The sequence below is a fragment of the Pogoniulus pusillus genome, chromosome 35, assembly GCF_015220805.1.
Source record: "Pogoniulus pusillus isolate bPogPus1 chromosome 35, bPogPus1.pri, whole genome shotgun sequence".
In the NCBI taxonomy this organism is placed as follows: Eukaryota; Metazoa; Chordata; class Aves; order Piciformes; family Lybiidae; genus Pogoniulus; species Pogoniulus pusillus.
In genome coordinates this window covers 4345275-4367584 of record NC_087298.1, presented here as the reverse complement: position 1 = coordinate 4367584, position 22310 = coordinate 4345275, and the positions used below count along the sequence as shown (strand labels likewise).

The following is a 22310-nucleotide window of genomic DNA, read 5'->3' as shown; positions in this document are numbered from 1 at the left end:
TCCTGCCTGCATTCGATCAGCCTGAGTAGCCAGTGTTGGACCCATGCTCAGACTGCATGGAATCCTGTCTCTGCACCTGACATCCTGCCTACTTATCCCTGGAGAGAGCATCCAGAAGAATCCAGCAGCATAAGGTCAGAGACTGTCATTTCCCCTGAAGCCAAAGGATTCCAGCCTCAAAGTCCACAGGCAGAGACCCTGAAGAACTGGACACTAGGCATAGGCTGTGACATAGCCCTGGAGGGTGATTATTGATTAATCAGAATTGTAAATTAATGCCTCTGAAATTTCTATTGCCTCCTGCCAGTTTTCAGCCCACTCTGCTGGGCAAGTAGTATATAGACCCCAAGTGGCATTAAGCCACGGGGAAAACTCTCTCTGTTAATAGCTCGAATGTATGCTAGTTGTTATAATAGTTGATGTTTGATATATTCCCATAATGTCCTCATAACCATGTAGAACAAATATCAATACTAAAGTTCAGTGGTTGGGGGTTGTGAGAGTTGAAATATTGAAGTTAATAAATCTATATATTGTTATAAAATATCCTCTCACATTAATTTCTCCCCTGTGCCACAATTGGCATAGGTGGCAGAATATCCCTCTGCGACACACTTCCAGAAGATACCGAAGGGAGGGGGGGTGGGTGGGTGGGTTAAAACCAAAAAATCGATCTGAACACAGGCTTAGATCCTGAGTCAATGTTTATGGCCCGCTGCAGACATAGAGTTGTGCAGTAAAGTGTTGGTTTGTTGATATAGGTGCAAGAGATGTTCATCCTCCTTCCCTCTGTCTCCTGAAACACAGCACTCCCGTTTCATATCGCACAATCACAGAATGTCACAGTATCACAGTATCACCAAGGTTGGAAGAGACCTCATAGATCATCAAGTCCAACCCTTTACCACAGAGCTCAAGGCTAGACCATGGCACCAAGTGCCACATGCAATCCTGCCTTGAACAGCTCCAGGGACGGCGACTCCACCACCTCCCTGGGCAGCCCATTCCAGTGTCCAATGACTCTCTCAGTGAAGAACTTTCTCCTCACCTCAAGTCTAAATCTCCCCCAGCTTAGCTTGAGGCTGTGTCCTCTTGTTCTGGTGCTGGCCACCTGAGAGAAGAAAGCAACCTCCCCCTGGCTACAGCCACCCCTCAGGTAGTTGTAGACAGCAATAAGGTCACCCCTGAGCCTCCTCTTCTCCAGGCTAACCAATCCCAGCTCCCTCAGCCTCTCCTCATAGGGCTTGTGCTCAAGGCCTCTCAGTTTGGAAAGGACCCCAAGCATCACCTGGTCCAATCTTTCTAGGCAACAGTAGAATTTAAATGAGATGGTCCAGCATCCTGTCAAGCTGAATCTTAAACCTCTCCATTTTCTGCCTTGTTAAGCACTGGAGGGCTAAAAACTGTTCACCTCAACAGTTTGGTTTTCACAGCATGAGACAAAATACACAGTTGGGGCAGAAAGGTCCTTGGCTCCTCTGCCATCTGTACTGGAGGCAGAGTTTGGTCCAGGGCTCATCTTCTTACCACTGCAAGGTGTCTTCCTCCATAATTATGCCGCAGCACAGAAGGTTCCACCTCAACACAAGGAACCTTTACTTTAAGGGTCACAGACCACTGGAACAGGCTTCCCACAGAGGTTGTAGAATCTCTTCTCTGGACACTTCTAATGCCTGTCTGGATGTGCTCCTCTGTGACCTGAGCTAGATCGTGTGGTCCTGCTCTGGCAGGAGCGTTGGACTTGATCTCTTTGGGTCCCTTCCAACCCCTGACATCCTGTGAGCCTGTGATAATCATGTGCTCCTATCCCACCTTTGCTGCCAAACCCCAACACAGCAGAAGCATTTGGAGGAGATACACAGACCCCTCACAGCATCATTTTGTCTCTGTGAGATGCAGCTGCTGTTGCTTCCCTCTCTGGCCTGCTCTATGGAGCCTGCAGGTGTTTGGAGGTGGCCATCTCACAGCAAAAGTGGTGGTATGCTGATGTTCAAAATAAAACAAACCCCTGCTACTCCAGAGTATCTCTGAAGACCACCCCTGTTTGAGCATTGCCTCCAGTGAGACACAGGATGTAAACACTCTGATTAGACCATCTCTAGCAAGAGGGCTTTGGGGAATTCCAGTCTTTCCCACTGCAAAGAGCAGAAGATACTGCTCTGCTCTTCATTAATTCCCAGCTCTTCAAAGAGCAAGAATGAATCGTTCAATTTTCCTTCTTGGAGGAACTGCTGATAGCCATTCTAGAACTCTTGGAGTAAGCTCACCAGGATCAGGTCCACACTCATCACCACCACCCCCAGCCCCCTTCTTTATTTAATCTCTGCACAGGCAAAGGCATTGTGCAACAACTGATAAACTTTGTGCCCACTGGAATAGAAAACGCTCATTTCTGATTGCCTTCCTCCCCTTGTGGGGTGGGAGGTGGAGAGACCACACTGGGATAGCTTTACAGACAAGGCTATTAATTACATGACAGAAAATATTTGTACAGTAAGAGAAATTGCTCTTTCCACAAAAAGCAACAGATAAGACTGTTTTAAACCATCACATTTTAAGGTAATTCTGCCAGCACCAGAGACCTTTTGTAATACATCTAAATCTTCAAGGCTGTTAGAACTAAACACTGGGCCACAACTCCCACATCTGTTACATCTGTAAAAATTCTCTTATTCCCAGGTTCCAAAGGCTCTCCTTATGGAAGAGTGGGAGCCTGAGATGGTGCCTTGAATGCTGCACAGATTCCACCCCTCTGCACAAGTGAGGAACCACAGCCCTGACCAGTGCTGCCTCCCCCACTGTCAGAACTTTTCCTGATTGGATAATCTGTCCATGCATTCTATAGAGCCAAAAAGCCTTTTTAGAGGCTCCCAGCATCTCCTGGAAAGAAACAAACACCTACTACCCTCACTTCCCATTTGAGACCACCAAAGTGCAGTACTGCAGGCACACCCCAGGAGCAGTCATAAGAAAGTGGACTTCTTTTTTTTCTAGTTTTTTCCTCTGCTGTAAGGGGGTTTGGGGATCTTCTGGAGCAAGTTAAACCCTTCTGTTTTTCAGTTGACAGCACTATTACCATGCCTATGTGCTTCCTGCTCCAGAGCTTACAGCAAGGACACAGTCTTGTGTTATCTACTTCCTTGGGTCCTGCTTGCTCCTACCTCCTTAACCTGGTGGTTCTGTGAGAGCGATGTCCAACACAGGTGTATCCTACTACAGTAGGATAATCATCATTTGGACTAATTTAGTCCTTTCACATCCTTTGAGCAACTCAAAAGCAATCTACATTTTAGTGTTGGAAAAAAAAAAGACAGAAGAAAAATGAGAGAGAAAAAAAAAGAGAGAGGAAAAAAGGAGAAAAAAAGAGAGGAAAAAAGAGAGGGAGAAAAAAAGAGAGGAAAAATAGAGGGGAAAAAAAGAGAGGGGAAAAAAGAGAGAGGAAAAAAGAGAGGGAAAAGAGAGAGGAAATAAAAAGAGGGGGAAAAAGAGGAAAAAAAGAAAGAGAAAAAAGAAGAGGGGGGGAAAAAGAGGGAAAAGGAAGGAAAAAAAAAGAGGAAAAAATGGGAGGAACAAATAAAGAGAAAACCATTGGATTTATCAAGAAGAAATTCTACACATTCATTGAAGCCACCTTGGGCTGTCCACACTGATTTCAAAGCAAAGTGAGACTGTAACATCATTCCCTCTTTTTTCATGTTTTCTGTGGCAAAGGGAAAAGAAGAAGGAGATGCACAGTTAGGCAGACTTCTCTCATCAAAGAAACTCACAAGCAGATGCAGAGCAGGAAACATCCAGCAATGCTGCTGGCTCCAACCCACAGCCTGGACCTGAGTGTGTGGTTCATTTTCATTAACTAACTTTCCTTCCTGTGAGCTTCCTCTGAGGCTGTTTGTTTATAAACAGAGGAGGGAATATTATTGCTGGATATGGGACAGTATGGGAGGAGGTGAAGAAGTTTAGAGCCACAAGACTGGAGAGTAGAGTTCAGAAGTGTTTGTTGCTAGAAACACAAAGGGCTCACTGTAAAGCTGGGGTATGGCCTAATTTCACAGGCTGCAGGGATTAAGACAGGTATATGAAGAAAATGCTCCAAAGAGTAAAACCAGCTCCACACTGTACAAACGTTTCCCACTGCATCACCATAACCATTACACACCCAAATGAAACCAGGTTGCTCTCCATGACATCCTCTGCTCGGCTTGTTCATTTTCCCCATTGCAAGTGCTCTGGGTCTGCCCCGGATTCGACATGTTCACAGGTCTGCAGCAGCCCCCCTGATTTCCTCTCCAAAGGAGTTACTCGAGGTTTACACTGGTGTGTTCAACAGCAGAATCTGGCTTGTGCTGCCTGTCCTTCCCTCTGCCAAAACAGTTTCAAAATAGTGTGTGTAATGCATTTAGTTAATATTTGCTTCTTCTCCCAGTACTCCTTTTCTCCCTCAACATCTCCATTCATAAGCCACAGCACAGGAGGCTTCCAATTCATGTCCAGTTTATGCTGAAAATAATTCCCATTAAAGCAACACTGATAAAAGGTGCCTCAGAGAGGCTGCTCTCTCTGCCCAGAATGCAGGTGCAGTGTAAGACAGCAGTGTGCCCAGGTGGCATCCTGGCCCGGATCAGGAACAGTGTGGCCAGCAGGACAAGGGAGGTTATTCTTCCCCTATACCAAACACTGGACAGGCCACATCTTGAGTACTGTGTCCAGTTCTGGCCCACTCAATTGAAGAGAGATGTGGAGATACTGGAATGCGTACAGAGAACGGCAACATAGCTGGTGAGGAGAGGCTGAGGGAGCTGGGGGTGTGCAGCCTGCAGAAGAGGAGGCTCAAGGCAGAGCTCACTGCTGTCTGCAACTACCTGAGGGGAGGCTGTAGCCAGGTGGGGTTGGGCTCTTCTTCCAGACAACCAGCAATAGAACAAGGGGACACAGCCTCAAGTTGTGCCAGGGGAGGTCTAGGCTGGATGTTAGGAGGAAGTTGTTGGCAGAGAAAGTGATTGGCATTGGAATGGGCTGCCCAGGGAGGTGGTGGAGTTGCCATCCCTGAAGGTGTTCAAGCAAAGCCTGGATGAGGCACTTAGTGCCATGGTCTGGTTGATTGGCCAGGGCTGGGTGCTAGGTTGGACTGGATGAGCTTGGAGGTCTCTTCCAACCTGCTTGATTCTATGATTCCACAATTAATGCAAGCTCCAGATTTCAACCTCAGCACCTCAGACTTCACAAGCACGGATGCTGCTGAATTCTGACCAAAATCACATGGATTGTGTGATGTACAATCTCCCTTTTGACCCTCCTGACAGAAAGGTTGGTCCTTTAGCCATAAGGGTACGTACTAGATGATAGTTTCCCTCCACCCCCCAAAAAAAACAGTCTGGGGCACTAACATGCTGTGTGCAAAGCCCCTTTGGCAGCCTCTCACCTGGTCTGGATTTAACTATGATGTTGCTTTTGCCCTTAATCAATAACCTGAGATACCCAGAGAGATTTCCAGCATTTCCTAGGAAGACAAGCAGTTTCACCTTACATATTTTATAAGCTGTTTCAGCAAGTCAATATATCAATCAATATGCAGATGTACCAAGAATATCAAAGTGTTCCAATTGAAATAAGAGCACTCTGAACTGCAGGGCTTTGGTGAGATCTGCTTCCTTCTCCTATTGTGGGTTGTATACACTGATCCATTTGAGAAATTAAATCACTCATGCTGATTCAAGCATCACCTACATGTCTGGCTCAGACTCCAGACCATCTGATTTTCTGCCAGCTCCAAAGAGCTCGTGTCACAAATGTCAACTGCCTTCAACCTATCCTTCGTGTCACCAGTGCTTTCCCAGTGTGACATCAAGTAGAAGACTTCATCACCACCATTAGCTCAGCACAGCAACTACCCAGTGAAAAACCAGCAGCAGCTATGAAGGAACATCCTACTGGAATTCAGGTGTGTTGACTTCTCAGGGAGAACAGCCCAGGCTGAGGAAGAACAGCCAGCATGCCTAAGGAAAACTTTAACAGAAGGTTAAACCTGCCAGGCTGTGCTTCTGACTCTGTCACCAGCCACTGCCACATCTTGGACAAACTGGAGCATCCCTCCATTCCTTGGTTTCCTTGATTTTAAGGGCAGTGTTTTCTCATGCCTGAGGAGCTTATCACCACTATCAGCAGGATGTTTTGGAGCAGTTATCAGGACTACAAAACCGCAGTCTTACTGTGATGATGAACAAAAACAAAAGCAGTAGGATATGTTAGTACAGGACAAAAAACACTGCACTGAAGACTAAGTCACACTGCTAACAGGGAAAGCCTTTCCTTTCCATTTCTTTCCCTGTCTTAAATAAAACAAACAAAACAATGGTGATAAGATCTCTTTCCTCAATCCAATGGATGATCTTTGTGAATATGCTTCCAACACTAACAGCAGAGAATAAGCAAGGAAGAAAATGAAGGAGGAAAGGAGCTTGCAGCTGATGCTCAGTGTCAAGAACAGGACTGCTCCTCTCCCAATTGCATGACGACAGAAGACTCCTAGGCAGCAAGATGAGGGAGGAGAGAAATCCATATGGGAAAGTGATTTAAAGGAAATACAGACACAATAAATTAGATAAGGAAAAGGAAAAAAAAAAAAACCCAACCCAAAAACACAGCAAAAGGGAGGAAGGAGAAGAGCTACAAGAGCCCTGAGTATGACTCAAAAGGAAGCCCCAAGAAATGCCCACCAGCCCCCAGGAGCTGATCAGCAAACAAGAGAGTGGCCATCTTCTTGAACACAGTGATTCTTTTGCTTTCATGAGCTGGTATCACATCTCTCATGCTGCCTCACCAGGCCAGTTCCAGCTGCTTCTCAGTTTCACTTCACCCTTACTCTCTCTTTGTGGGAACAAACGCTCGCTCTTGTTTGTGCACCGTCAGGATGGATATTAAACAGAACAGTATCAATAGTTCCTGGAAAATATGCATGAGCATATGCCTGAGTGAGCACACAAACACACAGCCTGCATGCCCTCTGCTCCCACAGCACTGCCAGCACCACTTGGCTGAAGCCACCAACCTGGCGGCCACTCTTGGATGGCGAGGAGAGGTTACCACCCTCCTGTGGCAAAAGAAGATGAAGAACTCCAGAGAGCATAGAGTTATCCATGGCACACGCTTGCTGGGGAGAAGGAAACCAGAGACTGTGTGGAGCAGGAAGAAAGGAAAGACAGGGGAATCGAGGACTCCAGATAGTAGAGAAAGAACCAAGACTGTGGTGGTGATAAGAGAGGGTGGAGAGATTGTACAGGTGAGTTATACACTTACATCATTCAGCAAACTTGAAAACTGAACAGTGAGGTTTGTGCTCAGAAAAAATAAACCAACACTAAAACAGAAGTAACACAAAAACCCTTCCAACCCAAAAAAGAGATGTTAAAGAGGCAGAGTATAGCAAAACCAACCAAAATAAACATGTCCCCTTCCCCTGGCCAACTTCTCTGACGCTAGGGCTTTGCAATCTGTCTTCTCTTGTATCCAAAGCAAGAAAGGATAGCAAAATAAAGGATGTTACTGCAAAGGTCATGGAAGGGTGCAGGCTGTAGAGGAGGGATGCAGAAGGCTCTCTGGAAATCAGCCCAACCCAGAGTCAGTCACAGTCAATGGTATCTTTTAATGATTTTGAACAGGCTTAGAATCAAATCTCTTCTGCCTGCATAAAGCTAAGACCTGAATGCAGCCCTCTTCTCAACCAGGGGATAACCTGACCTGTATTGCTGTTTGTCCACAGATTTAACTCTGACACATACTGCACCCTCACTGGGTATTGGCAACATTACAGACTTTGAACAGTCCCCAATCAAGCAAATTGTTCTGGTCACTATGAACAAGGATAGCAGAAAGCATATTGTGGGATAAGCTGCTCACTCTTGTTCTTTTTTAATTTGCCTTTCTGAGTTGTGCTCATGTTCTTTGTACTTGGACTTCATGGACGAGTGTGCGTACAAAATGAGTTCTTTCACTCCATGGATGGCTTTGGGGAGAGTAAGCTTTATAAAAGGCACTAACATCAAATCAAAGCCGTTTACAAGATCTGCCACTTGTGTTGGAATATGTGGAGAAATAAACAAGCTGCTCTTCCTTGATCATTGCAGTTTAAATGCCTTATTGATCTGGGGAAAAAAATCAAAGGTGCTTTGGAAATTGTGCGTACTGTGCATGCGCGCTCACACCAGAGAAAATGAAGAGAAGCATAGGGACAAGCAGAAATTAGCAAAGCAACAAGCAGGCATTTTTCCTCCACAGAAAAGTCAAATAAAACTAAGAAGCCTATGCAGATGTCAGCTACCTCAAGGCAGGGAAATACCCATGGAAGCAGTGTAAGTACAAGGTCAAAAGAAAGGTACGCCTTCAGTTTTAGAAGCCTTATTTTGGGGGAAATAAACAAACCAAAAGGACAGCAGAGTCATCTGTGCCCAGAACAATGCCTGAAGCAAATGCCTAGAACCTAGGAAATAGAAAAGTCCAATTTCTTTTGCATAGTTGACACACAAAGAGCAACAGATCCTGACTGTGTAGAGCCGGTATTATCTGACTGTGTAGAGATGGTGTTACCTGATCGTGTAGAGATGGTATTAGATGAAAATCTGCTACTACAGAAAGAGGTGAAATGAAGAAAAAAGATACTAGACAAGATGATAGAGCTGAAAGAAAAAGGGGTGTGTGTGGGGGGGGGGGGGGGGGGGGGGGGGGGGTGTTTAATCAAACAAGACTTTCCTGATGCATTTTCAGAACAATCTGGGATATAGGATTTGAAGAAGGAAAAACGCAACTAAGTGAACGCGGTCACTCTCCCTGTGATGGGATGCGGGAACTGCCACGCAGACCAAGACCAGAGAAGGGTGGGAAATGTTTGATCAAATATTTTTCTCAGGAAAAAGGGAAATTAATCAAAACAGACTATCTGTGGGAAAGAATCAGTTCTGGCATATATTCTGACTTAAAATTTCAATTGAAGTTTCGTAACTGTCAAAACACCTGATTCGTTCTTCGCTTTCTGAAAATAAGAAAGCTGATACCTTTAGCCAGCAAATGTTTTTCTTTCTCATACTTAACACTTCTCTAAACCAATTCTTTGGATTTTAGGTACTTAAGATGTTGTCAATCTACCCTTCTCTTTTCCTGTCTGACATTATACTGGTGACTCCTGGACTGAGCTAAAAATCTTTGGTTTATAGTAGAGCACTGGGAAATGTTCTGTGCCCTGTGCTACATCAGAACCTACAAAGTGGATATTCTCTGAATGTTTGGACTAATTATCTGCTGTTATATCCCTGACACTGCAGGGGACTGAATTTGGCAACCCAGGTGGTCCCTTCTCTGCTTCTGCTCCTATAATTTTTATCACAGAAAAGAAAAGAGAGGCTGAAAAAACAAGGGATAAAATTGGAAGCAAAACTATTATATGGGAACATTTCAGCTGACCCCAGTCATGGAAGGGTTTGTTTTTGTTTTTTTCAATATGTCTTTTTGAAAAAAAGCCACTATATTTTGGCTCCTTTTTTTTCTGGCTCGGGCCAACTTGAGCAATGAAAACCCTAAGTGAAAGCACTTACTTAGTCCTGCAGGTCTTGAGAGCACCTATCATAGAATCATACAATCATAGAATCAGTCAGGGCTGGAAGGGGCCACAAGGATCATTGAGTTCCAACCTCCTTGCCATGGGCAGGGACATCCCACCCTAGAATCTATTGGTCCTGCAGTACTTTTGTGTTAAAGCTGCTCAAGCCAGTGTCATGTCTGCACTTCTTTGTGACACACCTAAAGAATTTGGCACCTACGTCCTGATGGAGCCAGACCTGGGCTCCAAAGAAGGCATTTCTCCACCAAAAATGCCTGCTCCACCCAGCTACCATGGCTCTGCTGCATTTATCCAGGCCCCAGCGACCAGGGAGGTGCCTGCCAGCCGTTCAGCTCTCTGTTGTTCGATGCACCCAGCCAAGGATCTCTCCCTCCCTTGGCAAAGGCTAATGAGAACACAAAGCTCATGGAACAGTAACAAGAAACTCTTGGGCTGGCTTTGAAAGCAGAGACCTGTTATGTTCTTCATGAGAAAGGTGAGTGGCACCTACCTTCATGGCAGGGTCCCCAGGGAGCCAGCATCACCTCTCCCAGTCGCTGTAGTGAGACCTCTGGGATTGGGGCTTTAAGTGCATCCCTCACTTTGCCTCTCCACCTCTGCTTGATTTGCCCATGGCCTGAGGATCCCTTCGGCCACCTGCAACGCTCCCATGGTGTCGCAGGGGGAGGTGACGTGGGGACCTGGAGAGCAGCTTCTACCTGATGCAATAACTTCCAGGCATCTGAATCACCAAGCGGGGCTGCCTTTCCGTGATGGCTTTGCGTGCGAAGGCTCTCCAAGGGCTTCTTCTCGCCCTCACCGCGGGGCCCGCCCACCGCAGCTCTGCTGCGCGCTGCTCCAGACATCTCCACGAACCCCTGGGGAGAGCTCTGCTCCTGCTCTCTCTCCAAACACCAGCCCCTCAGCTTGCTTTCTGCCTCACATGAGGTTTTTTTCTAACTGAAACAGGCCAGCTTGAAGTAAATTAGGCTGAAATGACGCTTGGAGAGGAGAGCTCAGCTTGGGACACATCTCCATGCTTGCAGAGATGACCACCCATCATTTAGGAATCTAAACTTACCATCCTTCACACACAAGGTCAGATTTCCCTCTTTCTTTTATCATCAATTTGTTCATCAGAGCAGCCTATATGTAAGTGATTTAAGAAAACAACCAACCAACCTTCTCCTGTGCTGTTCTGACTCTACTGGGTCACTGGTCAAAAGAACAAGACTGGTTAAAATTGGAAATCTTAGAAAGAAAAGTCTTTCTCTTTTCCACTCTCCTACTCTGGTCCCAACTTCTCCATGCTGAAGGAAATGTGCTGTTCAAACGCAAATATTTAGTAAATGTCACCCTGTGATGTATGTATCAGCAGGCTATTAGTCAAACTTTCTCCAGATCCATAGTCAAGAGGTTGCTGATCACTGAACCCATCCACGGGGAAGCCAAGACCACACAGCTATCTGTAACCTTCAGCAACGGTGCGTTGGAGGCTTATTACCCTGAAGAAACATCTGGACAGGTGTTCAAGTTCCTGGCACTTTTGTTTAGCCGTTACTCTTTTCAGCTCATTGTGTCTACGATCCCTCGGGACCTGGCACATGACAGTTGCTAAATAACCAATCTAACTACAAGCTTTAGCTATGACTTATCCTATAGTCCTTCATTCTAGCACTTCATTAGTGCCAAAACAAGAATACTCAGGCAATTAAAAGGTAACAGGCTGCTGACGACTCCAAAGTGCTGCATTTGTTATTTTAACACCAGTGAAACTCTCTGTTGAAAAGGACAAGTTCCCAGCACATCAGCTACAAGGATCAGCCCTGGGGCCAGGACCCAGCTCACCAATTCTACCTGAAGGGTATTAAACCCGTATCAGGCTCCAAATCTTCAGAAGGCAAACAAATTAACCCCCGCAAAGTAAACATATATTCTTAACCCTGTGGAGGCAACAGACCTACGCAGTGTCAGTTACATCCCTTTATAATTGCCCAGTTACTGGACTCCAACCCAGACGTTTCTCAGCCTCTTACATGCAAAAGCTGTGGCTTTAAGTGAGCTCCACTGTGCTGATTTTGGCATCTCTTTCCCTTTGGATTCTGCTGCAGTTTTATGTTCATCAAGGACCGAAGTTGGGAAAATATAGGCACTCCCTTACATATGAAGCTTTATTAAGTTGGGATCATGCTCTCTGTTGGCAGACAGAGGAATAGAGACAGAGGAGAATGAAACCAGGCAGGGAAAAAAAAGCCCAAACCACAACACAACACAAATAACTCTCACTGTTCAGAGCAGGCACGCCTTCTTACTCCAGCTCCCGCTGCCGATCATTCATCCCGCTCCTCTCAGCTCCCAGACAGTAAAGAGTCAACATCTCACTGCTATGAAAACATGAGCCTCCCGAGCCATATACCAGAAAACACACTGTCAGGGACTCAGAGGATCCCCTTTCTTAGGATGCAGTTACATTTCCACAGTAGGAGTGAAATAGCTTTGATTACACCAGAAGCAAGGTCAACGGTGCTTTGAAGCGCCCAGGTTTGCACGGCAAGTGGATTATCTCTCTGGACTGGGGTCTGGACCTTAACTCCTTCCTCCACAACTGGAGACGCACTCAAAGGCTCCTCGGGAGAAGAGCACAAACTCGCATGATTAATACCATGTGCACATGTGTGTGTTTACAAGAGGGATGTACTGTGCTGTGTGGTAGGTACGCACATCCAAGGAGCGGTTGTCCAAGAACTATGTGGCCCGGGCAGGGGACGCAAGACCACAGGAGCCGGGAGCTGCCTCCGCTGGGCAGCTGCACCGGCGGAGCCGAGCCCGGCGCCGAAACCGCTGCTGAGCTTTTTGCGTAAGGCAGATCAATGGGTCAGGCTTCTCCTTCCCCAGCAGCTTTCCCTGACAAATGCCAGAGCAGATATGAGCGAAGTCAAACAGGGCAGCAACAACATCGCTGCCAACCAGCGTGAAAATTGGCAGAGCCTGGCAGTGAGGACTGCCTATCAAAGAGAGACAGGACATGGCCCAGCACAGTGACGAACCCACTTAACCACGCTGTAAAATTAGCCATTTATGAAAACAAATTGAATACTGCAGCAGAGGGTGACGTAAGGAGAGTTGGCTCCAGACAGAAACTCCTGTAGCCTGGATTAACAGAAGAGCTCCGTTGTATCAGGGCTCAGGCAGAGAAGCTGATACAACTCGGGTCCTGCATGAGGTTTTTAACAGACACAACAGGCTTCTCCTATAGGTACACATGGAGATCCTATACGGCTTGGAAGGCAGCCAGGAAAGGTGGAAGGGGAACAGTCAATACAGGCCGAGGGCAGGGGGTAGAAAGTAGACGAAGACAGAGGACTCCGATAAAAGATTTCTTCAGTCAACCCTGCCCTCTCCCTCTGATACGTACATCACAAAGTTTCCCAATTTGTAACTGGGATGGAAGTTCGGGAGAAACTCACTTCTGGCATAGTCAGCAGATTTGTCCTGGTGTCGATCCCCCTCTCCAACACCCAGAAGGGCTCTTGATTTCAGTGGGGTCCTACAGATGCAGCTTCAACGGCAGAACAGGGCTCCTGAGTCTCTCACGTCCCAAAACAGTGAAAATGAGAAAGCCAAGAGTTTTGGCAGCCAGAACCCTTGATTTCCTCATTGAGGAAAGCGTAATCTCTCCCTAAGCTAGCTGCAGGTCTGGGAGGCTGTGGTGTGCAGAGGATACTCCGAGTGAGTTCCTCTTGGACCTCTTCCAGGTGTTTACACACAGAGCCAAACCTGGCTCCTCTTCAAGAGTGTGTGGAGTGGGGGGGAGGGGGGAGCTTAAAAATAAAGTAAAAATCACAAAGTCTTCCCGAGCTGAGCTGTGAGCTCCATGGTGCTAAACTGGGGCACTTCTTTTCATTTTTCACAGTGGAATGTTATTTCCATGCATAAAATGGGTCAAGTGTTTTATACAGGCAACAACCCAACCTCCCCCATCCAATTAAAGTATTTTACTACAAATGATCTTTGTGTGTGTTTGTCTAGGTTCCCTGTTGTACAAATTAAAGATACTTGCAGCAAAGACACACACGGGGGCTAAGGTATTGGGTTAAACACACTACAAAACACACTGACAGTTTTGCCACTGATGAGATCTGTGCAAACCCAAATTCTGCTTTTCCCAACTTAGAAGAGAAGCACTTTCAGCTTGAGGGGTTAAGACTAAGAATCAGAGGGCTATGAGAAAGTCAAGGGAAATAAAGAAAGAAATAACCTGTTTCACCTATGAAATTACTCATTTGCCTGTGCTATGGAGGGCAAAAGCGATTAGTCCATGCTCAGCACCTCCTGCCCACCCCAGCACCCACACACACCCCACGTCCCCTCCTCACAAGCAAGCAGAACAGCTGTGACTGGAGAAAGTTAAAGAAATGCACTGCTGAGATCATCTTTGCTTCTGCTTTCCTCGGGACTAAGCAACTTTTCTTGCAAGAGGACAGTCGCACGGGTCAGGGATGGGGCAGCTGGGACAGGGAAGACCGCGGAAGAGAGAGTGGCAGGGGAGAGGGAGCTGGGCTGAGCGGAGCAGCCGCGGGATCGAGCTGAGCTGGCTGGAGCAGCCGCCGTGCCACCGGCACAAGCATCTGCTGCCTCCTGCTAGGAAGTGACTTCAGTCAAAGGGAAAGGGGAAATCCTCCCTGTCTCTTTAAGGCATCCTAGGACATGGAAACTTTGTACTTTCAGGGAATCTCCTTGCCAAAAGAACTGTAAAACATGTCTTCCTCCCCCCACCGCCTAATACCCATTTCGCTTTCTGACTTGTTTTCTTTTCCTTTTCCCTTTTTATTTTTTTTTTAAGGGCATTTCCATTTTTCCATGACTTCCTTCAGAGCAAAGATGGATGTGGCGACATTTATAAGGGTTTGTAACCCTCCGAAAAGTATCCGATTTCACGACAACTTTGCTGCACTTTATCACTAAAGCGGGGAGAGGGCGGGAGGTGACGGGAGGAGGGAGGGGGAAGCGAGCGCGGAGAAAAGGACCCAAATTCATGATGGGCTCATAAAATTTAAATCAGAAAAGTGCAATATTCCTCGTTATTGTTCAGCTCAGACAGCTCAGCCTGGTAGCTGCTTTGAGTGCTAAATGATTTTATAGGGCTATTTGACCTTACAATCATGTGTGCTACACTTGCCATTTCTAAGGGGAAGACAAAAATACTCAAGACATCCTCTGGCTGCAGTGCCGGTCCCAGCCCTCACTGAGTGCTGAGGGGCTGGGAACTTTATAAACTCATTTGATTCATCTGAGATTTTCACAATAGCCAAAAGTTCATTTATAGCAGTTTGGAAACCACACGCTAGCACTGCATCTCAAAAGGCTATGGCGACGTACACTTAAGAGCTGATAAAACTCAGGAAATCGCAGAGGGACCCGAGATGTGCGTTCCTCTGCAGCCACACGCTGGGCACACGCCTCGCTTTGCACACACACACAGAGACAAGCTACTTTCAAACGCTCTGTTTACACTTTTCCAACCAGAAAAGGAGGTAAAAACCCACCGTAAGAGCTCCCTTTCCTATCTACTCCTTAACCCGTGCACGCAGAAAGACAGAAAGAAACTACCCAGGGTGCTGCCATTTGCCTATGCAAAAGTTTACATAACTTTTCCTGCCAGCACACACTTCCAGCCAGTTTGCCCAGCCCCGGTGTCTCTCACCCGGTGCACGCAGGAGAGAGGCAGCCCTGAGTGATCCCACAGGCACTGCCGGGCAGATGGATGCTGCGAGGCACACAAGCACAGCTCGGTGTACAAACACCTTGGTCTACACGCACCTTGGTCTACACGCACCTCTGCTACACGCACGCACAGCCCAGGGTACGCAGACGCACACCTCAACTACACACACCTCTCACGGCGGAGTGTACACACACCTCGGTGTACACACATGCACTCCTTGGTGTACACACACCTCTGTGACACGCACGCGGAGCTCTGTGTACACACAGCTCGGTGTACACACAAGCACACCTTGGTGTACTCACACCTCCGTTGCACACACACACGCGCACCTCGGTGTACACGCATCGCAGCTCGGTGTACGCACACCTCCGTCACACACTCCTCACAGCTGGGTGTACGCACACCTCCGCTGCATGCACTTCTCAGCTGGCTGTACACACGCCCCGGCTGCACACACGCACGCCTGCAGCTGGCTGCTCCGCCGGCTCCCCGGAGGTGGAAGGGATGCTGCAGCCCCAGGCACGCCAGCTACCCACCTGCAATGACAGCGGGCGATCTCTGTCCTCCCTCGGCGTTCAGCCACACTTGCAGAGTGAAGGCATCTCGGGGCAGCTCGATCTCTGCCTTCAGCCGCAGCTGGTCGCCGTCTCCCGTGAAGTAGAGCGCTCTGCTCGGGCTCAGGGACTCCTGGCCGGCCGGCACCTCCCGCTGCCGCCTCCCGCGGGGGCCATGCCCCGGCTCCAGCCCGGGCGTGGAGCGCCGGCCGCGGGCCAGGCGGGTGGCACAGGTGCCCGGGGCAGCGCGGGGGAGCGGGCGGCCGGGCCGGGCCTCCCTCCGCGCCCGGCGGGAGCGTTCGTCCATCCCACATTCGGCTCCGCTGGCCAGGGCTGTGCGGAGCAGCGCGAGAGGCAGCAGCAAACTCCAGAGCTGCATTTCCAATCTTCCCCCCCCCTTCTCCCCTGCAAATCCTCCCGATCTGCCAGCTTTGGGCTCCTCCTTGCCTTGACTTTCTTCTCTTGTTCACCCTTCTTGGTATTTGCTCTTTTTATAACCCTTCTCAGTTGCTTTTTCTTGTCTTTTTTTCTTTTTCTTTCTTTCTTTTTTTCCTGCTTATAGATTTTTTTTTCCTTCCCCCCCCACCCCCTTAAAACAAATAGAAATTGAAATCAATCAAAACTCCTTCTTGGTTGAAATGTATTTCTCTGTTCTTCCTCCTCTATCTGTCTTCTTCTCCTCTATTCCTTCCACAGCTGGAATTCCTCTCTCTCTTCTTTTCTCTGCTGGATTTTCTTCCCTTTATTTTTTTTTTCTTCTTAAAAAAAAGCACACACACACACACACTCTCACATACACACACAAAACCAAAACAAAAAACCAAAACAACCCCCCACAGCTTTCTCCAAGACTCAGACCCACTGATTTCCCTCCCCCCAAAAGATGCTCTAATCTATTTATTTTTTTGGACTCCTTTATAACATAAGCCACAACCCCCTCCTTCCCCCCAACCTCCCCCCCTCCCTTCTTCTCTACAAAATGAAAGAAAAGAGAAAAAGCCCCTCAGAAGATGAGTAAACAAGAATATGCTAATCTACTCCAGGGTGCTCCACCTTCCCAATTGAATGATTCCCATTAAAACTGCAGGGATCATGACTAATCAATCAGCCTGAAGGAGCAGATAGCTCCAGAGGTTCAAACACTTCTGCTGCTTTCTTTTTTCCCTCTTCTTTTCCTCTCTTCCTCTTTCCCCCTATCACTTCCCTTCTCTCTCTTATTTAATTTTTTTAAAGGAGATAACCAAGATGAATGGGTCAATGTGACAAAAATCCTGCACCCCCGTTTTTGCAGTCTCCCCAGCTTTCTTTCACAGTTCAGTCCAAAACACACATTCCTTTTTCTCCCCCCTCTCTTGGCAAAAGAGAAAGCTATTTCTCCTCTCAGACTCCCCGTTGCACTTTGCTGGTAAACCTTATGCTCCTCTGCAGCACATAAAGAGTCTTGAAACTTGAGTCTCAGATTTTTTTTTTTCCCCTTTTAATTGCTTTCTTTCTTTCTCTCTTTCTCACTCTCTCTCTTTTCCTAATTCTTTCTTTTCCTCTTATTATTCTGTCAAAGTTATGCAATCAGCCAGGCTCCCCTTTTGTGGTCCCCCTCAGTGCAGTTGTGTGCAGCTAATCCAAATGTTGCATCAAAGGTCCCCATCGAATCATCAGGAGCTAAAAGGAGAGAAGCTTTTTGAAGAGCATTTGCCTTCCAGAAGCTGCAGCAACAGAGCAGGGATTGGCTTCTGAATGCTCCAGAGACTCCTGTTGTGTTGGCTTTTTGTTGTTGTTGTTGTTTTAATAATAATAATAATAATTTTTAATTATTAATTTTATTTGTGGATTTAGTAAAAAAATCCTGTTTCCATGCTGCTAATTTTTCAGCCTAAAGAATTCAGCTCCCCTGGTTTCCTTGGCATAGGTGTAGCCACAGGTAAGATTCTGGCTGCTTGCTGGGTTGGAGAGCTCTGTTTCTGAACTGGGACGGTTCCTTCTTTTTCTCCCCCCCCAACCCTCCCTCCTTTTTTTTATTTTTTGGTTTAATTTATTTTTTCACTCTTGAACGCTCTCAAAAGCTCCCCCTGATGGCAACAAAAAGGATTTTTCTAAGTACTTCGTAAGTGGAAATGACTTAGCAGTAGCACACTCTGACTTTACAGGCCACTATTCCGCTCAGAAAAAAGTCCAGAAGGACTAAGTTATATCACACCGAATTCAGCCACGACCCAAGTAAACCCACAGCGCCCTCTCCTTCTACCTCCACCTCAATGATTGTCACACCTCAGTTTCCTCTAAACCTCTAACAGCAATCACCCGGGAATGCTTCCTGGGACTAGGCTCTGGGTGCTTTCACAGACTGCCCTGTTAGTGTGAGGTTGTTATCTCTGCTTACGCTTAAAACGTGCCCCATAAAATTAACAAAAGGGAGTTTTTTCAATGGGAAGGAGTTGCTGCCTGCTTGCAAAGCTTTCAAGAGAGGCGTTCTCAGTGTCTTACTAATTTGCAAATGCTCAAGAATGTACAGTTGGCATTTCAGAGATGTTGGCTACTATAACCACAAAGTTCCACCAGAAGTCATCAGGCACCAGGCAGCCAGCTCCTCTAACAATACAGAGCTCTTCCCTCCACAACTCTGCTTAGAGGAAAGGCACAAAAACCTGGTGACACCTACAGTATTTCTAATGGAAGACCTCAGAGCCATTAAGCCTCTCAACAATCAAGAGCAAGCAAACTGTATCAGAGTCTGAATACTCATAAACACCCCAAAGAACTCAGAGAGATGCAAAACAGACACTTCTGTGTATGTGCCTGCTCAGCAGAAACAATGTAAGATCAGCGCCAGGTACTGCACTTGATTGTTCTACTTTAACCTGTAAAGGGCAAATCAAAGAATGCAAAAATGTAACAGGGATCTCTACACCCTCAAACAAGAGCTAACCCAGGGAGCATCCTGCTAGGGGGACACACACACTGCTTTCTCCACTCGACGACTCCCCTGAACTCCTCAGGAGCTGTGCCCACATCATATTTGGAGGAGCAGGCTCCTTAGCTTAAATAAAGTGGGTTCCAGTTTTTCCAGTGGAAAAAGCTTATTGGGTGAAACAGCAATGCCTCTGAGGGCCATTATGATTTGGCTGAAATCATCATGGAAAGTGACTGATACATTGCAACTTGATGGCACTGCATGATTTTGTTTTGAACGCACTTGACCTTCTATCTCTTACGATATTACTGGCAAAAGAAAAGGGTCTCAGCACGACCTAAAGGCAACGCTTCAGTGCATCAGACTATGACTTCATTAACTAATTCTGGAGTTGTTTTGATACAAAGGGAAAGCCTAAAGCTCAGTAGTGAGCAAAGACAGAAGAAAGTAGAAGATGGAACTTACTCTAGTGCACGAACTACAAAGTTCGATCAGTTTCATTTCTAAGATACAGCAAAAGCATAAAACAAACGTGAGTCAGAAACTCTTCTGAGCAACAGAGAATAGAAAAGAGATGTGATTTGAGGAATAGTGAGTAAATCTGGGATTCCTTAAGTGTATGGGTCAGATCGAACTTCCCTGACAACAGATGAAATTCTACCCTGCACAGATGGACACTTATTCCCTGCTTAAGCCAGTACTGAAGTGATGTACAGGCCTTCTGGCAGAGGGGTTTCTACCCAAGGAGAATAATCCTCCTGTTGAACTCCAGTGGAGTATTCTCCTAAGTGAAGGGAGCAGGATATTGTCCTGCATCTAGAGGTGTTTTCACAAGCAAAAAAAAAAAGGCACCAAACCCTAGATACAGAGACAGAGACAGGAATTAAAACAGATATTTGTGAGATTATGCCAAAAGAATCGCATTCAGCTACATGCTGTATGCAGTCATTAGAAGAAGAAATGCTCAGCAGGACTCTTAGCTTGAGCTGCCAGTAACTCCCAGGTTCAAGACCAGAGCTGAGTGAATAAATCATAACAAATAATGGGTTTGTCAAATTTGGACCTTCCCCCCCCACTCCCCACCTCCCCCTCCTATTTGTAAGCAGGGCTGCAAAACCTCTCAAATATGTTTGAAATTATGTGCCTATTTCTTCCTCATTTTTAGTACTTCTGCAAGGCCAATTAGCACACAATTTACTGTAATGTACACATTTTCACATTTGTTCTGTGTTAATTAGGCAAGGAAGTCACACAGCATTATTTTTGGCTCCCTGGGGGTCAGTTTGAATCACTCATGATATAGAAAAAGTACTAATTTTACATAGGATGGGAGACTCCACTGCTTGAAACTCTCCTTGTGAACAGCGGAGCCTGACTCTTCAAGTTACTCACAAGAAGGTCAATTAAAACCAATGTTTCTTGAAAGTCAGGCTGAGAAGTCTGCCAGTTACAGCTGAATTGAGGCCCTACTATTTTGGGCAAGTATTTGTACATATTTGTCTTCACAGTGCACAACTCCATCAATCACAGCAGAGCTTTGCATGGTTTTTACCCCTCACCGATATCCCAATCAAGTCTCTCCAAACTTGGCTTGGGTTGGGGATGACTGAAACACAATCCAACAGCTACTCTGTTCAGAATCAGACAGAGCCCAGACACCAGATTTTAATGCAACGTGTTGGATTCAGGGAATATTTTATGCAATCAACAATGGTATGATAGGAATCACGCTGCCTCCACAGAACAGCGAGGAATGAAACCCAAAGAGCTGAGAATAGCTTCAAAGAAAAAGGGATTTGGGCATTCTGGCTTGTGAAGCCCATAAAGTCCAGCACTTATTAAGAGACAGAATGAGCCACTCACTTGGTTGCACGATGGTGAAATGGGTTGTGTAAGGTGGAACGCAGCCACAGCTCCTCCCGAGCCCAAGAAAATACAGAAATGCTAATAACTGAAAGAGCAACCATCAAAAAATCCATCAAACATTCTGTCTGGGAGAAGATTTAACAGAAGAACTCATTTGGACTTGGGGTAAATTTGACAGTTTTCAAATGTTTTCTCTAGCTGTCCTTCCTCCTCCTCCTCCTGTTTGAACAAGGATGAACCATTAAAGATCCCTGTGCTGCTTCACTGCTGCGCTCCTAACAACCTGATTGCAAGGGCTCTGTAGAACCATGGTCTGCATACTCCTCATGCCATACAGCTTGAGCAGAACTCACCACACCAGCACTGCATTGCCTTTACCAGTGGATAGTAGACTCTTCTACTGCTGGTCCCCCAGGTAAAATACCCACTCTGTTAATTCACATCAATAAACCAGCTCTGTGTCAATTTGAGATACACCACTTAATCCAGAGAAGTTTACTGAACAATTAAGCAGTGCAATAAATGACAATCAAGACTAAACATATAACTGATGGCTTTATGAAGGTACCAGTAATTTTATAAGGTAGTTTGCAGTCAGTGGCTATAAATTCTTCTTTAGACCTGGCATAGCACTCCATTCTGCCCTGCAGAGAGCTGTATTTCCTAACAATATGGATGCCTGTTCCCCTGGAATTTGGTTACTTTATCCTTTGAATTTCACCCATGAAATATCACATTTCCAGAAAAGTTACATATTCTTTGGTTTTTTTTCACCACATTCTTGAAATATTCTTGGGGGTGGGGCCATGATCTCTATCCTACAATGCTGTGGTGAGAGCCAGAAGGCACAGCAGATGATGTAAGCGACGGAGCACACTACTTCTCTTCAACTGAACCATGTAAATGCTGATGAATTCAGCCAGTCCAGTTTCATTTGGGCTGCATACTGTACAGTTCTAGGTGCTCAGAGGAAATCCTCACTCTGCACAAAAAGAAGAGCACCTCCTGACCTCACATGGTACCCAGTCACCATCACTCCAAGGCCGCATGCTCGTGACTTGAGATGCACAAATGAAGATGCCCAAGGCTTAGGTAAGCAGCCCCAGTGGGTCCCAAGAGGAGACTATGGGGCCAGGCTCATTGCCTCTCACTTCTGCAAGGCCAAGTCCCCACTCTCTGGGAGAGCACCACACAGGCACAAGAGGCAGGTTCCTAAACCGGCAGACTGATGGGGGCAGCAAAATCACAGCCTAAAGTAAAGGATCCTAAGAGGAAGAAGGATCTCCTGGGTCTCTGCAAGTGCCCACAGCACCATGTCCAGCCAGCCCCACACCACTGGAGTGGCTGAAGGCCATCCCTGTGTGCCCATGGCAGGAGTGATCTCCCAGCACACTCCCCAGACCCTCCTGGAGCTTCCCAAGAATCAAAAGTCTTGCTCAGAGACCTCTGCCCCTTTTGAATGTCTGTTTGCCCAGAGATGTAATATACTGAGATGACACCAGGATGCTGAAACCCAGAATGACAGAAGGCAATTTTTGTCACTTCTGCACTTCTTGCCCAATGAGGGGACAAGAGAAGGAACTATGAGAAGTTGACAAAACAGGAACTAAAACCCAGGAGAATGCACGAGGAGATACCTTGGTTTTCCAAAACACAAGATGCATTATG

The 22310-nt window shown here is 46.6% G+C and overlaps 1 protein-coding gene across 1 annotated transcript in view; it reads right to left on the bottom strand.

Moving 5' to 3' along the window:
• PAPPA (pappalysin 1) overlaps positions 1-16732 on the bottom strand; it is a 223080-nt gene extending 206348 nt beyond the window's left edge. Inside the window, exon 1 of the mRNA XM_064171661.1 lies at positions 15851-16732. Coding sequence (XP_064027731.1) covers positions 15851-16247 — 397 coding nt within the window. The 5' untranslated portion in view covers positions 16248-16732. The remainder of the gene's footprint in view (positions 1-15850) is intronic.
• Positions 16733-22310: the final 5578 nt, after the last annotated feature.